General features: G+C 37.2%; 1 protein-coding gene across 5 annotated transcripts in view; it reads right to left on the bottom strand.

The window, feature by feature from the left end:
• Positions 1-17,152, bottom strand: part of LOC103719838 (DNA polymerase epsilon catalytic subunit A) — a 47,794-nt gene that overhangs the window by 12,981 nt on the left and 17,661 nt on the right. For 4 of the 5 annotated variants that reach the window (XM_026809527.2, XM_039133876.1, XM_026809525.2 and 1 more), the window contains 19 exons: positions 15,799-15,912; positions 15,174-15,278; positions 13,724-13,842; positions 13,489-13,630; positions 13,321-13,415; positions 13,059-13,164; positions 12,855-12,934; positions 12,556-12,732; positions 8,414-8,501; positions 8,144-8,224; positions 7,897-8,040; positions 4,889-4,984; positions 4,578-4,778; positions 3,119-3,173; positions 2,874-3,016; positions 2,354-2,793; positions 967-1,114; positions 666-872; positions 496-570 (listed from right to left, as the gene is read on the bottom strand). In XM_026809527.2, the coding sequence (XP_026665328.2) occupies positions 496-570; positions 666-872; positions 967-1,114; positions 2,354-2,793; positions 2,874-3,016; positions 3,119-3,173; positions 4,578-4,778; positions 4,889-4,984; positions 7,897-8,040; positions 8,144-8,224; positions 8,414-8,501; positions 12,556-12,732; positions 12,855-12,934; positions 13,059-13,164; positions 13,321-13,415; positions 13,489-13,630; positions 13,724-13,842; positions 15,174-15,278; positions 15,799-15,912 (2,616 nt within the window). The remainder of the gene's footprint in view (positions 1-495; positions 571-665; positions 873-966; positions 1,115-2,353; positions 2,794-2,873; positions 3,017-3,118; positions 3,174-4,577; positions 4,779-4,888; positions 4,985-7,896; positions 8,041-8,143; positions 8,225-8,413; positions 8,502-12,555; positions 12,733-12,854; positions 12,935-13,058; positions 13,165-13,320; positions 13,416-13,488; positions 13,631-13,723; positions 13,843-15,173; positions 15,279-15,798; positions 15,913-17,152) is intronic. The other variant, XM_026809526.2, reaches the window with a different exon arrangement.

The following is a 17,152-nucleotide window of genomic DNA, read 5'->3' as shown; positions in this document are numbered from 1 at the left end:
TGTACCGGTTCAAACCGAACCGGTTCGAACCGAACCGGTTCGAACCGAACCGGTTCGAACCGAACCGGTTCCCACCGGTACTAGGTTGTACCGATGCGAACCGCACCGGTACGGGCAAGGAGCCATTCGGTTCCAACCCCAAACCTTTGGGGTCGAAACCGAATTCTATGGTTGTGTCGTACCGGTGCTGGCCGGTACTGGTACGGTACAGGTTAAACCGGTCGGTTTCGATCGGTTCAGCAGCCTGTCTCACCAAAAATAAGTGTTTTTTAATAACATCTTCTAACCTAAAGGAACAGAAGCTTGAATTCCTCATCAACCCCATAACAACCCCAATGAGCATAAACAACATAGCATGAGGCAAACAATTCATTGACATCCTATAACATGATACTGGACACAAAAAAGTAAACAAAAATTGCAAATGTAATCAAGCCATACAGGCAAGGATTCAGGCCATGTTGGGAAACAGTCAACATATTCATAAGCTTTTACCTCAACTTCTGGGCCTGCTAGGTGAGCTGCAAGTTTCTTTCTTGCAGCCCTGAACTGATCTTCACTAATAACGACCTGTATAAAATATGGCATATTATTATTAAATTTGAAACAAACCAAAAAACTTCTTGCCATCATAATCTAAAGAAACTGAAAGCCCTTCAAAAGACCAGGATTGCCTCAATGAGATTGAAATTTGGTCTGCTATGAGGAAGAATCTTTTTCACATGCCGTCCAGGAAATTCTTCTGTGTCAGGGGCCTTGGTGTTAAGATAAAACACTCTTGGAACATCTATGGGAACCTTTTGCATTATTCCATCTGCAACAACCCAAGCAAAAAAACGCCCAGGTTGTGTACTCGGATTAAGTTGTATTATCTGGTCCACAAAATATTAGGTCTAATCAATCATCACTAAACTGAGAAAGAAAAAACCAACATTCAGAATATAATGCTTGCCGAAGCATAACTACCTGCCAGTGAGATTGCACAAGAGCCAACTCTTGTCTTCTGAAGAATGAACTAACCCCACTTCTGTCTTGATTATGTCTATAGTTGAACATGGAGGCAGGCAACTTAGCTGCACCAGCAGATTGCTGCGACATCTTTGTGATACCTAACCTGAAAATGATGCATAGTACCACGAAAAATTGAGCAATGGTACTTAAATAATTATCTACTGTAAAAATTATTCTACAATGTTTTCACTGTAAAAATTATCCTCACTTGCATTTTAAGTGCAAAGAATACCAATTGTTGCCAGAGCATATGGCAAAACAGGAACCAAAACACCTTTCCCAATGATAACAAATTAGATAAGAGATCAATTAGTTTCCTTTTGCTTCACTGGAGGATTCCTCTCTCCTTAAATCTGTAGCTACAAATCTTAAGGAAGATTCATCATTTCTTCTACTCCATTACTATAGTCTGTTTCTCTTCCCGAGTCCTGACTCCCCTTCTCTCATTCTCCTCCTTAAATTCTTTTTCCTAACATTTTTTAGTTGTTGGAAACATGTAATGTCGGTCTTTTTTGTACCTTGTTTTGTTAGCTGTCAACACTCGATATTACAATTTGGTAGCATGTGACATGTTTAGTATGCTGAAGTTAAAGATACTAAAAAATAATATGATGTCTTCTTTACCATAAAGTAACATCACCAATGAAATCCACATGCTTTTGAATTTAGTTGATATTTTCCATGATAAATGTCATAATAATGTATTAAAAAGTTTGTTGCGGCCTTGCACTTAATTATGACTATGGATCACAGTATTAAATAAATAGAATTTAAAATATTAGCATTTCTCCAAAAACTTATGAGGTAATAGTCACTAGAATAGTAAGAAGTCATCAAGGGATTCCTTACAATATACTGGGAAAGGTTACGCATGGTACGGTCGTACAAATATGATAGTGACAAAACACTAAAATGATGTATTAATGGGAACGACTTTCTGAAGCACCTGAAGCCTTTTCTCTGCTATACAATTATCTATAATTGATATAAACCAGATGCCCCTGAGGCTGGTATTTGCAGCGTCATCTGCCATCCCTCGGCAATGGCAAGCGGGTTACTGCATGCACCCCTAGTAAGTTCCAAATTTGTGAGTTCACCATTTTATGTTAGTAACCAATAAAAAGATGCTTTTGTAAATGGCTTTCTGACAAGTTCAAAATTTAGAAAACAAAATTATATCACTGGTCAATATCTAATTTTGTTTACTAGAAAATAATTATATAAAACAAATCAGAAACACTTACATACTGGTCAGTGTTTTACTCGAAAACAGAAGTTCTCACAAGCTATTCTGTCTAACTAACAAGTAATCTAATATATAGTTTTTTCTACTCCTGGTTACCTGCGTCTCTTCCTTTCCTCACGAGTGTCTTTCCATTTCCTTTTTCTGACTTCGAGCCATGCCTGATAATTGACATTTCTGTCAACAATTTCACTACAGATGTCATTTTGGTTGAATGACAAGAGAGGTCTGCACAAAGTTGCATTTTGCTGCCCGTGGTTTAAGATTACTCCAGCTTCTGGACAGGACTGCTTCGATGAACAGTTTTCCTTGTTAACTTCATAGCTATGAGCTACTGGTCGGAGTCCTACTTCTGAAACAACTCTTTTGGTAACCAAGTCTTCCATGTCTCCAACATTTGTCCCATCTTGCATGGTTTCATCTTTGTTCACTGTATTGAAGATATCAACTAGCTTACGCTGGCGAAATCGGTCCTCTTTCTCACGTACCTTTTTGTGCAGCCAATCAGGATGAAGTACTCGAGGAACAGGGTTAGAAACCTGGGAAAGTTTGATATTTGGTCTGAGATAGTTAACGGACAAATTGTTTTGATCAGTAGAGAAGAATCTAGGGTTCACACCTTCTGCATTGCAGCAGGAATACTGATAATCTTTTGAATAGCTGAACTAAGACGCTGCTTGTAATAGGACCAATCAACAATGGATCGAATGCCTACATCAGATGAAATTTTACACCATTTCCGTAGATAGAACTTCGCAATTTCTGCACATAAGATTAGATAGGAGGATGAATGCATAAATTATATGAATGTTAACACTTTTCTCAAACTCTAAAATTAAAAGAATCAAAGGATAATAACAGCACCTGGATCTGTTTCAAATATTGCAACAGGGATGGCGCGCTCACTTACTGGAGTTCCCTGAATGCGTAAGTGGTGGAAGGAAAAAAGAAATAACAGTTACATCAAGAAAGCTGCAAATCTTTTGGTAACTTCAAAAGAAAAGACTGTTTTGGAATGAAGCAAAATGACAGATCCATTTGTCAATAAGTAAGAATTTGTGCAGCAGATTCAGCAGCCTTCATCGCATCACATCTGGAGCACAGGCACCCATGTCTATTAGATGTACTAGCAACTACTCAGCAGCTTAGGGAATGCTTGATTATACACATCTACAGGCAAGGTAACCAAGCCATAAATTGTTTAGCAATTAGTGCGACTCATTTTCTCACATGCAGGGGCATACAATACAATGGAGGTTGTCAGATATCATTTACATGGATACTTCTGCTTGCACCAAAGGGTCATTGAAATTCTTCTTACCAAAAAAAGTTTATGCCTATGATCAGGAGAGAGAGAGGAGAAGAAAAAGAGGACAAGATGGATAAGAATTAGTCATTGTATTAGCCTCACACATAGTACTCTGTTAGCTCTCAAACACCTCTTCTAGCAAGACTAGCTGCAACACTGTTAGCTTTCATCTTGATTTGCTTTAATGTAATTTTGCACTTGCTATATCAGAAACCTATCCATGGTGCCCACTGGCCACCAAAGAAGCCTGGTGACAAGCGAACCTAAATGACCCTCACGTCAACTGATTTACAAAATGACAGTACATATGAAACAAGTAAACCAGGCAATGAACACTTCAAAAGTAACCATTCAGAGATATTTTCGTTAGTTGCTCACTGTTATAACCAAGGATTTGAATACTGTTTCTGGTAGCCATATTGGTCCTTGGCAGGCATGTTGTCCACCACAAGTATGTAGCATTCCATGATTTCCATCACAAGGGAACTAGCCAGCACATGTTGGTTGTGATGAGCCAAGAAAAGATTAAGTTGTACCAAGTGATATTACCTGATATGCTTTCAGAAGATGGCAGTTCAGGGCAGCTTGCCCAGGAACCACTGCCAGGGGATGCCAAGTGCCAGATCCAAGTTGGTACAGTACGTACTGACCAGTACAGGCCGGTGCACTTGACACGTCAAATCAGACATGAAGAATGTTAAGTTTCATGGTTTCATTGGATCTTTGGGAGAACAAAATAAAAAATTAAACAAAGATTTGTCCATGACAAGTTTAAGAGAATGACTGATTTGTGCAAATGAGTTGTAAGAATTTATCCAGATAACAAAAAAAACCTAAGAGCTTAAATCCCAGAATGATGAAAGATAAGACACCTATTAGAATGTAGAAAAATTTGTTAAGTAATTATTAATGTTCTATGATTGATATGAGTATTGATATAGAGGAATGGAAGTTGCAGATTGGAAATTTGGCATACTTCTTCAAACTAATCATAAATCAAAAGGAATGCCTTACTTGTGGCTCTCGAGCAACTATATATTGGCAGTGTAGCCCTTTGTCTTTAACCATTGTATCTCCAAGAAAATCAGCAAGTCGTCTTGCAGTAGTCACAGCACATGACTTCTGTTCTCCATAATCAGATAAAGATTTACTCATCGTGCTTGACTCTGATATGTAATCAAGCAACTCACTGTCAGCAATATCAATTCCTTGATTCTGACAAAATAATATAAGCCATGAGTATTGTCACAAACATTCACAGACTGACACACTAATTAATAACTGAAGGATGATGGTAAGTAGCTTTCTAGAAGTTGATAACTTACATCCAACAGATCAAGCCAGCGGTTTGCAACTGAAGCAACAGCTGCATAGCATTCCTCTAAGGTTGATCCATGGAGAAATTTGTCAAAGACCTCCGCCTGTTAAGAGGGAAACTAGTTCAGGAAGGAACAAATGAAATGTATAAGCGGGACAAAAGTGAAGTAACATTGAGGATGTGATTTGAATTAATAAAAGTAATTGAAAATTAAGTGCAATGACATAAGCATTTGCAAAGAAAAAAAGGAGGTGTATCAGGACGTGAAGAAAAGGAGGCAAACTGAAACAATCTTAAAGAAAGCAATGAGAAAGAATTGAACAAAACCTCACTAAAATCAGCGCTTTCTGATAAGATTAGTCGGTAAAGTTATATATAAATATATAGAGCAGTGTGAAAATGGATGGTACAAAACAGTTGGCCATATAGGCCCCACAGAGAAAATCTACAGCAGAAAGACTAGGAGTCATGTGATGGCAAATTTTGGTTTCATTGTATTTTTAGAATTTTTAAGGAAATTTTTAAAGTACATTTTAGAGCCCTATTTTAAATAGTATTAGTGCACAAGAGCCCTACTTTAGATATATATTGGAGCAAAATTTGCCATCTCGGTACTAGACCCTATACTGGTACCAATCTATTACAGCGTCGGTACGTGATACGGTGCGAGAAGGCAAGGTGTACTGAGTATCGGTACAGTACAAGACTGTGTATCCGTTCAGTACCGGTATGGTACAGTACGCTCGGAACGGAACAGTACCGACCGATATGGTACGGTACTAACTAGTACGGCAAACCATGTGTTTGAGTGAATTACTAATAGAATCATTTAGACTTGATTCTTTTTGTGGGTTGTTTTATGTTTCTTTCAACGAAATGTTACTCATAATCCCAAATTTTGCAGTTTTAGGAAAAAAAATTGGAGATGTTATTTGCAGATAGTCATGTTAAACCCCATAAAAATGCCTTATGGCTGGTGTTAGAAGCAGCACATGTAGTTTCTATTGGAAGAATGAAAGAATTTCTGCAGGTCAGCTTGGCCCTTCTTCTCTCTCTGTCTCTCTCTCTTCTCCTTTCTACTTGATCTCTATCATTCACATCTATTATTTCTTATCTTCATTGATATAATACATGCTTGTACAGACTGAATTTCAATTTTATTTTCTGCATAATTTAATTTTATTTCTGCAATATAATTTCTGCTATAAGACAACCATGAACCATTAGTGATTGGACTCTTAGCATCCATACCTTTCCCAAAGGAACAAAACAGAATACTTGATCTCATAATTTTGTAGCCTTCAAAGAGGAAACCTTTATTTCCCTGATGGCAAAGAAATTTCCTGACCCAAGTCCTAATTTCTCTAATGCTTTAGGTCCACTAATTGGTCATACATCACCATGCTAATGCAACATATCTGTACTTGCACACATCATCTCCATGCTTTTTTTTGGAGAACTCTGAAGGGAGAAATCCCATACAAAATAGAGGTGAGGTGTCGGAGTCAAATCCAGGTCCTTGGCACCAACCCTCAAAGACTTAATCAATAGCACCAGGTGACAGCCTCATCCCCACATGCTTTTCATGCACCTGCAGAGTGAGATACAGCATCCCCTAACAAGTTTAGGGAGCATCATATTTCACAAACCAGGAGCCACAGAAAAGAAACATATTTGTATTCGCATGATGTGTCTACTTACGCTTTTCATGCAGAGCAAAGTGAAAATATTAAGAATCAATGGCAGTATAAGGGCATCATATTTGACAAGAAAATCATAAGTACGTGATGAACGTGGACTAGCACTTGCACACGAGCATGGGGACACATGCATACACACAAAAACATGCATGCATACGAGAACCTGAGGGCACATTGGGACACAGGATGCTAAATTGCTAAATTGGTAATATGTTGAATCTATTGTTGTATCCACATATACATAAACATATACGTATACGAATACCTGCACATATAAATGGCTGTTCACAAGGGTAAAATGAAAGGCTATGCTGGTCATTTAACCAATGCATTAATTACAGCAACCATTGTAAAGATAGTAACAAAATACAGGTGGGTAGGGGCTGCATGGTGCTTAGGTGGAAAGTAGATACTTAGGTGATGCCTGCACGGTCTTATAAATATATAAAAAATAAATAAGATTCATATTGTATGACAGTTATTAAAATAGAAATAAAACAAAGGAAATCAAGGAGCAAAGGAGGTAAATTAGCACTTCAACCTAAAGTAGTATGACATGTCAACTAGTAAATAACAAATTTTCCCTGTCAATGATACCATTAGAAATTAGTTATTCATTTGAAGAAACATGTTCAACAATTCGATTACGTTAATGCAAAGCAACTCTATGAAATGACAGATAATAAAATATAATTGGAAATAAACAAATTAAAAGAATTAGTAACAGTTATCAGTTTTAACTAGCCAATGAGTTTGGGAACAAAAGAGAAAGTCCATGTGATGCTGGGTTATAATTTTCCCATCAAACAAGTCAGGTTCGGTCTTGTTTAAAGGATAGGGCTATAATTTTCCCATCAAACAAGTTGGATTCAGTCTTCTTTAAAGGATAGTTCACATCTAACCAACCTAGGTCACCTAGGTTAGCCTGCTTGGAACCCACTAGATGACCAGCATGCACTTACAAACACCTAGAAAGTTGGCCCACCTTTCGGGCCTTGAAGTGTGGAAGCTGGGGGACTGCCTAAGCCAAGGCAGGTGCCTAGGTGACTTAGTGGATAGCTTTTTAAGACAGGTAAAGGTGCTAAACTTTGTTTTATTCACATAAAATGGGTGAAGTCCAAGGGTGTTTTGGTCGTTTGATTGGTGCATTATGTATATCCAGAAATACAAAATGGAAATTGCCTGGGTAGTACATCTCTGGGATCCAAGCATTACAGTCCATTCAGATACATGTTCACTACTTTGAATACACCCTAAATGTGCCATGCGACTAAACAAACACAAAATTAACATCCTCAGAGAAAGAGACACATACCTGGAAAACTTTTATGAGCTTCAGCTCGCCTCTACGTTTAATCTCAAAACCTTTGAGCTCCGCTAGTGTACCATCATGATTAAAAACAGCATACCGCTTCTTGATCAAGATCCCTTCTGCCTTTGAAGCTGGGAGGATCATTGCCTGTTGAAAGAAACCATGACAAAATGAACACCTTGACATGCATTGAGGACCAACAAAACTGTACAGCTAGAAGATAGAGATTATTCCATGGCAATATACTTACCTTATATGGCCCGTCCACTTCAAATTCAATGGAGCATTCACTGTGCGTCGTATATGTTTTAGTAATAGGATCTTTAAGTGTCTGAGAGGAATGGCGTTGATGAAAAACAGAATGGAGCAAAATATGAGTAAAAATATTTTTTATGCTTAACACAGATCTTACCCAAATATAAAGCAGAGCAAATGACTTCAAATGGAGAAATAGATATCTTTTAATAAATATTAATTCTGGGTGAGATTTAGCATTAAGTTGTAATTTTTTGTTGCTCACCTGGTACTGATCATTAGTATTGTTTCTTGCAACATCCACATTAAGCATGACACATGGATATGAGATTGTCAGTTTCCTGTTTCGATCTCTGAAAGAAATGTCAGCCATGGTCAGCATAAGGAAAGAGGCCACAAATCCAGAAGATATAATGATAAGACCAAAATAAGCAACTTCATAAATTTATTTGCATTATTAACATGCTTCACATCCAATAAACAATTAGCCAAGAAGGGCTCTCAAGGAAGCAACTGGTGCTTGGTAGGCACACTAGGTGACGAAGGCTGCGGCCATTGAGAAAGGATGAGGAGAATAACCAGGAATCAGAGAAGAGGAAGAGGTGAATGGAAAAGGGAGTCACTGTTGCTGATGATTGCTAGGACGAACCACAGTTCAACCGACCAAAATTTAGAATAGCTTTTTCTTAACCTTAGCCCTTTAGTCTATTCCACAATATTCTGAATGTGTAACTCTTGTTTTCAAGACTAGGATTGTGTCATAAATTGTAGAGGAGTTGGACTCGGCCGGGTCATATATCACAAGATTCTCTCTAATTGCAATTAGGCATTCAAAAAAGGACAAAAAATGATACTTAGGGACCATGATTAATTGTAAATTGAATAAACAATTAGTAGCCAGCCATCATATAAGGATTCATTTTTCAACAATTTAATAAGCTCATATACATAATGTTCAAGAAGCAAGCACAATGCTAAATTGTCTGATATAGCAATATGCCATCATATAAGTCCATATGATATCCTAATTTGACTCAAAAAAGAAAAACTTGTACATATATAGTGATGCAGACCAAAGACACCCGACCCTATGGTTTGACTACCATTACTTGGGGACCCAAGAGTTAGACCCATCAGAAGGGTTGTATGAAAGCTCAAGATCGAGGTTTCACATACTGGTACTAGACCACGTGCCGGTTTCTTGCTAGAATGATACAATGCTAAGTACTGAGTGCATCCTGCATCAACATAGTGTATCGGTGTTGAAAACCTACCAAAATGATATGGTACCCTTTGTACTATACTGCTCCAGCAGTATTTGAAATCTTGGTCGAGATCTCTGAAGGAACAACATGGATCGAGCTCTAATCCAATGGCAAATATCCCTCATTCAGAAATGTTTTGACAGCTAGCTAAATGCCATCAAAAGAAAATTAATGGTGAATGCTTTACGTTAGAAGAAGTGACTAACACCACCACTCTGACCATCAGAACACTTCGAGCGACCTTGCAATCACCATTAGAACCAAGAGGGTTTGGGTCCAACCAATACTATTCCACGGCGCTACAACTACTATCAGAAGATAACAGATGATACCCAGGACATCATCAGAAGAAAGCTTCGAAGGCATGCCCTAGAAGTAACCAAATCTGAGATGAACTCCACCAAATTTGATTGTGTCCCATCCACCATGTAAAGACCCTGAAGCACACTCCGAAGATTAGGGAGCTGAATTCAACTCGAAGACACGTACTAAGGCATCTGACCAATGTTCGTTGTATCGGTATTAGACCCCATACCGGCACCATCCTATTACAGCAGCGGTATGTGGTACAGTACGAGACAACGAGGCCTATCAAATGTCAGTACGGCACGAGATTGCATACCGGTTCGACACCGGTATGGTACGGTATGCCTATTAGAGTACGGTACAAATAGGTATGTTGAACCTTGCATATGATAATAGAGCTGCCACCCGCCAAATGGCATCTATTAGCAATGTAGCTACCATCTGAACCCTTCAGATGGTAATTGGTAATTAGTTCACCATCAAAAGAAAATCTCTTCTAGAAGCTCTCCAATAGTGAGAATACTTAGTTTGTAAGTTCTAGGAGGAACTTGTTTTTTATTTGTTTTCAAACTTTGAGGACATCTAGTTGACCCTATCACTTATAAGGGGTCCCAAACCGTGTAAGTACCTCCTATGTACACCATGTCTTGATCAATGAATTAAAAGTTCTCTTTCGGGCATTGCATGTTCCTCTTTCTGTGTGGTAGACTTTGGGCAAGTCTTGGCAGATTTTGGGGATGACAGTGAAGCCAATTGGAGTCCTTGTCACAACACGCTTCAAGGCATCGCTTTGGTAGAGTCCTTGGAATGGAGAACCCCTCCTGGTGGCAAGGTTGTAAAGCTACTAGCTATCACTTAGATTAGTTTAGTTCCCTTGCCCATAGATCTTTAAAATTTAATACTTCTAGGCTTAGGTTATTCTCTAGTTAATTTGGTCATTGCATTTTTAGTTTGTTCTTCCACTGTCTCACTCTAAAGCAAACATCAGGCCTTCCTTGCCTCTGTCACAGAATTAATGCACAATATGTTGTCAACACAGCTACAATCATTATTGGATTTGATACACAAAATTGCTGAACAAACAAAGTTTTCTTATCCATTCAAAAGTTGAATCCAATCCAGCATCTTGATAATGAGTTTCTAGCCACTTACAGACCAAGTCCTAATTAGAAATGCAACCAAGGCATCATCTACCCCTCCAATGCAACAACCTAGTTCTCTTGTAGAAGGGAAAGGAACTTATTTAAAGATGGCAGAAGAGACATGAAAAACAGTTAAAAGAAGAATATGGCATTGGTAACATGAAAGCAGTTTCTAGATATCTATGATAATGGGGGAGAAACATAACTCAGGCATCAGAGGATTGACTGAATAAATGAATCTTAACGTGGCATTTGAAAAGTAATATGTTAAGGAAAATTGATTTGCTGCATTCCTTGGCAACTAAAGAAGAACAGAATGTGCCAACTTCAAGCAAAATGCACACACGCTAACATGCTCATAATGATAGCGACTTGAGAAAACCTAATGTGATCTACCTAACAAGACAACAAAGATTAAGGCCCTGTTTGGGGGAGCTTTTGGAGGGCCAAAAAGCACTTTCTAACCCTCTAAAAGTACTTTTAGATAAAAAATGGTGTTTGGTAAAATTTTCGGAAAGCTGTTTCAGTTTTTGCGGGAAGCTGAAAACAGCTTTTGGGAAGAAGCTCCAATTTGGAGCTTTCCGAAAATGCTGTTTTCAGCTTTATCGGAAAGCTATTTTTTGGACCAAAATACCCCCATTTAAATCTCACTTTTTTCCCCAAAACCCTCATCCCACCTCTTCCTCTCTCACCCATCCTCTCCCTCTCCCTCTCTATCTTCTTCTTCCTCTCAACGCCGCCGCCTCTGTTCCTTCTTTCTCTTCTTTTTTTTTCTTTTTTTTTTTTGGAAGCTCGTGGCTGCCCACGGTGGCAACCACCACCCATGGCCGGCGACCCTTCTATATTTCAATGAAATAAAATAATAAATAAATAAATAAATAAAATAAATAAATAAAAAGAAAAATAATGAGTGAGTGGCAAATAATCTGATCTAAATAAATAAATAAATAAATAAATTAGTAATTATTTAACTAATTTTATTATTGTATTATACTATAAATATAATATTATATTACATTATATCATAATACATTGATATATTATGTTAAATAATTTAATATTATATTAAATTATTATTCTATAATACATAATGTTATAGTACTATATTATAATAATATTATATTACATTACATTAATATTATATTATATCATATATTTATGTATTAATACGTATTATATTTTATTATGTTCTGTTGTATAATACTAGTAATGTCCTTTATGGTCATTTTGTCACACAAAAGTACTTTCTCAATTTATTTACCAAATACATGTTAAAGTGCCACAGCACTTTAGAAATGTAGTTACCAAACAGCAAACAACTTTTTATAAACGCTCTGCTTCAAACAGCTCTACTTCCAACAGCTCTACTTCCAAAAGCTCTACTACTAACAGCTCCCCCAAACAGGGCCTAAGTACTAGACTCTTGTGATACAAAGCAATCACAAGGAAACAATAGACCCGCCACAAGGAACCTATAATGGTAAAGCCCCAGATTAATGTAGGGCACAACTGTGAATTCACACTAATTGAAATCTATGCAACTTAAGTAAAACAATCTTCAATCTGAAATGGGTTAGCCAGAGAGATGGGCTGACATACTCACTCAAGTATGAAAATTAATAGTTTTCAATGATGCTTTGCTAAGCATTTTGCATTTTTTCAAAAATAGGAAAAATCAGAAACTATATACCTACTTTGTTTTAAAGGCATAATTCTCAGGGAATGATCCAGGAAGAGCACACCAGATGCCATCTGTGTCCAATTCCAGAGGCCTCCCAATCTTTTCAACAAGTAAACGAGCATTCTGAATTATCTTTGCACCAGTGTATGTGACAACTCCAGCCATTTCCATTGAGTACCATCTTGCGCCCCTTTTAAGATGCACAGTAAAGAATGTCAAATTCCTATTTCCTAGTCACCATCAAGTATGACAAAGTAATCAAATCCAATCACATGCAAGATATAAGGTCAAATGGATTCAACTAAAACTCACTTCCGCATGACATATCCATAAAACGAATTAAGTATACATTTATGAGCAAGCTGTAAGGAATCATATAGAACAACCATATCCTGCAAACACCACATGAGGAAAAAACCAATGAGATAGCCCTGTGGCGATATTTAAAATATGCATACATACATAAGTACATACACACATATTATATATATACATACATGTATATGTAATTCCCACCTGTGCTTCCTGAATCTTCATAGAATTCCCACTGGATTTTGCCTCTGCCAGTTTACCCTTCCACAACTTATTAAGACTTTTGTACTCGTACCTTCTATCCCGAAAGCTGGAATTTGAGAAGTGCAACAGATATTACTTAGCATAATCTTTTGAGAAAAGATAAACTCTACAACAAGTGGACATACAATAAGAAAGAAACAAGTTTCTTCTACAGAAAATATCGAAAATCATTACATAATCAAGAAATTAAAAGTCTACAAACCTCCTAACAGTATCCACATAAAAAGGATTTTCACGCATGCATATCCCAGCTTCTCTAAGTTCTGTGATGGGCTTGTCAAGAACCCTTTTATACGCCTGTTAGATATCAGCATCAGACTATCTAAAAGTTTCCTTTAGGGAGAATCTATAGAAAGTCACTTGTGTTTACCTTCTGGCAGTATTTTCTCAAGCGTTCTTTCAGCTTCAACTGTTGTTCTGATTTGGGGAGGTCAAGGAAGGGCTTTATTGTCTGACCTTCACCATTTTCCACTAGTTCTGACTCAATTTGCTTCTTTATATGATAATAATCACTGAAAAATTGAAAGATAGATGACTTATAGATTAGCAGATCAAAAGAGTCCTATTTAACTCATCACAAAACAGAATAGACACTACTTTTGAACCTTTTTTTTGCCATATAGGTCTCTCCTCGCCAAACCCATTCAAGCTTACGCAGGCAATTTTTTCCTGGACGATTGAAATCGCATGCTGTGCAAACTACATCCGAGACTATCGACAGTGGCTGCAATAAAGCATAACATCCAAATATTTCATTGACCAAAGCAGAGATCTACGTTTGAAATAAGAGTGGCTTAAGTAGTTATTATTATGTGGTGCACATGAAAGACACCTTCTTATAATTAAAAATGAAGGGGGGGCATACATTTTGGAGAGGTGCTCCCAGGGATCAAACATCTTGCATGCTTTTAGACATAAAAATATAAATATTATATTAATAGTAATAATAAGACACCAGCAATTTCATATCAGTCACAGTTTAGGAAAAGTAAGAGCTTGGACGGTTAAATGAACAACAAGAAGTGCTCAGCTGATGTGAGGTAAAACCATGAAAATATTGGGGGGGACGGGGGCGAACAGATGTACTGAAGTGTCGGAGCTGCACTCATTGAGGATGAGTTGTTGGAATTCCAAACAAGATTGAACTGACCTATGTAATGAAGATTTGGAGCAGTGTGAAAGAGGAGCTAGAGTTTTTAAAGCCACTAAGGGCGAGAAAGGAGAGGAGGAAGTTCAAAAATATATTGATAAAGCTTCTGTTTTCAAAATATGTTACTCTTAACAGGTTACTGGTAAATCAGGATTCATTAAGCTGACGTCATATGACTGGGCTTAGGTATGTTGAGTCATGCTCTGGTAACACAAGAGGCAAACTTTTGCCCCTTGCATGTTGTATGCAAGGCATGTAGTGTAAATATACACATATATATACATGGACTTTGCCCCTCACAAGAGGAGAGGGTATCTATCAACTCTTGACTCCAAAATCAATAATGGGGCTTTCAAATTAAGATTCACATGGTTAATCATGATCTATGCTACTAATGTCTAGAAAATAAAAATCATGTATTTTGATGGTCTCGAACATATGCATCATGTGAACACAAATATCTCTCCTCCTCCTTACTCTCCTTCTTTCCATCCCAATTACTCTTCCTTCCTGTTCTTCAACATTATTTTGTACCAATACTGAACGAAGCGAGTTAGGCCTCCCAAACTCTTTTTCTAAACCCAGCTGGTAATAATAAGCATGCTTATTCTACTGCAGGTCTCTAAACCTGATTTGAAACAATGTAACAAATAGCAGCTTTAACAATTAGATTCCAAACAAATGCACAGTACTGAAGTCTAAAATTCTTTCTGCTAGCATAACAAAAACACTTTTCTGTACGTACGAATATGATCCAATATAATTTATTTTAAAAAAAAGGGAAGAAGACAATACAGAAGAAAAATAGGCAAGATGCTTCATTTTAAAAAAATAATAACAGAAGTCTTCTATTACATGAAAATAACATCAAATTACATATATCTTCTAAAAGTACAAGACAATACCTGAAGTCTGTTCGTTAAAATAATGTTTGGATACATTGCAGCAACATCAAGATGATAAATAAGAGGACACTCCTCACGTGTTGGACGATCTCGCAACAAGATAAGCTGCAAGTAAAGAGGCAAGTTTATATAAAAGAATTGACATTGAACTTCAACAGTTAGGCATTCATATGCTCATATTTTAGAAATACTTGCTACTTAAAAAAGCAAAAAGATTCACCATTAAATCAAAAAACAGTGTTCACCAGATCACCAAATATTCTCCACTACAAACAGATTATTTTTTTGAGTAGACAGTATGGACTACAGATAGATATTGGTAAAAGCAAAAACTTTATTATAGAATATTTAGTAACTAATATAATTTCAGCATCTAGAAAAAAAAGTTCTTAGAAAAGTAATCTAAGTTTTTCTTAAAAAAGGATTGCAGATGCATACACACTGGACAAATCTAAAAAGAGAAGCATGTCTTTCCCCCTTCCTTTGGAAACAAGAGGATGAATAGCTTAGAGCAAAGCAGGTACAATAGGGTGTAAATCAATTACATTGAGTTGATTGAAGGAAAGGCTTAAGAAGAGAGAAATATGGGGATAAAAAGTAAGGGGAAAATCAGGAAGCAGAATACCTTTTCCATTATAGCATTTTTGACATCTTCATAGTTCAAGATTGAATCAATGTCCATTTTCCCCTCAACTGTTATGGCATATTGCAGATCACGATCAAGATTGCTGATCAATTGCTGGAAACAGAACAATATCTAGCGTCAACAAGACCATTTACACATGCAAATGTGCATAAATAATATTATATGGATAATATTCCTTTGGTTCCAGAACAATAACTCAAAATTAATAATGATGCAATAACAAAACATGAGTGAAGTGTCAGTCAGTGCTTGATTAATAAACTAAGTATATGAGATGAACTTTTGTAAAGATGCACCTGAAAAGGCAGAAGAGAGTATTCTCAAACAAAATGATCGAGTGCGGAAAACATTTCGATATACAGTACAATGATTTACATTTTCCTCGGATATATCAAGTGAACAGGACATAACACAGGGAGCACACAGCGAGATCTAATTGTCGAACTCACACATGAACAACTTTACTAAGCAAAACAAGAACAACGTGGAAGCATATCTATCAGGGGATATGTGATTCACAAATATATCACACGCAAGGTTTGCTGTACCGGTCGGTACCGATCGGTACCGATGGGTACCAGTATCGGTACACCAATGTCGGTACGGTCGGTACCGAGCGTACGGTACCGTACCGACACTCGGTACGCCTATACTAATGCGGCACCGGTATGGGGTTCGGTACCGGTACGGCGAACCTTGAATTCACACGCTTTGTATGTCTTGGTACAATGGACTAAAGAAGCCTTGAAAGCCAACAACAATCTTCTATATACTTGTCAAACTGAAAGTGCTAGAAAAGATACATGATTTTAAAAAAGGGGGGAAAGTTCAGATAGATGCACAGATGAAGAAGCAAAAGAAAAAAAGAACATGAAAAAGAAAAAAGTCAAGATTTAGCCAAAACTGAATGGTTAAACTTCCAAGTTCCAACAATCATTACTTATTTACTTAGGATATCCACTTTGGATGGCCTGAAGACTAAAATCCCAATGATCTAGCAGGCCAGTGGCCACAAGACTGCTGCAACTTTAATAGGAGGACTGTTACGATTTTACCACACTAACGCTTGCTTTAGCTTGACATTGAAATTTAAGCTTGCTTTGTTTGTATTCAAGATGTGATCAAACTTCATTATGTGTACATTGCCAGTTCATATTTAAGGGCTTAGGCACTGTTATATAAGTAACTTAAAGCCAAAAGTTAAGACCCAATAGCATAAAATCCAATACCAATCACTCAGCAACTCACTGACACAAAAAGCTTGCTGAATTTCTTTTGATATTATGATAAAATTAGTCACATTTCAATACTTGGTCATGTTTAATGGGCCCAT

The sequence above is a fragment of the Phoenix dactylifera genome, chromosome 14 (genome assembly GCF_009389715.1).
Source record: "Phoenix dactylifera cultivar Barhee BC4 chromosome 14, palm_55x_up_171113_PBpolish2nd_filt_p, whole genome shotgun sequence".
NCBI lineage: Eukaryota > Viridiplantae > Streptophyta > Magnoliopsida > Arecales > Arecaceae > Phoenix > Phoenix dactylifera.
Note: the sequence above shows the minus strand (reverse complement) of the source record. Positions and strands in the feature narration are given on the sequence as shown.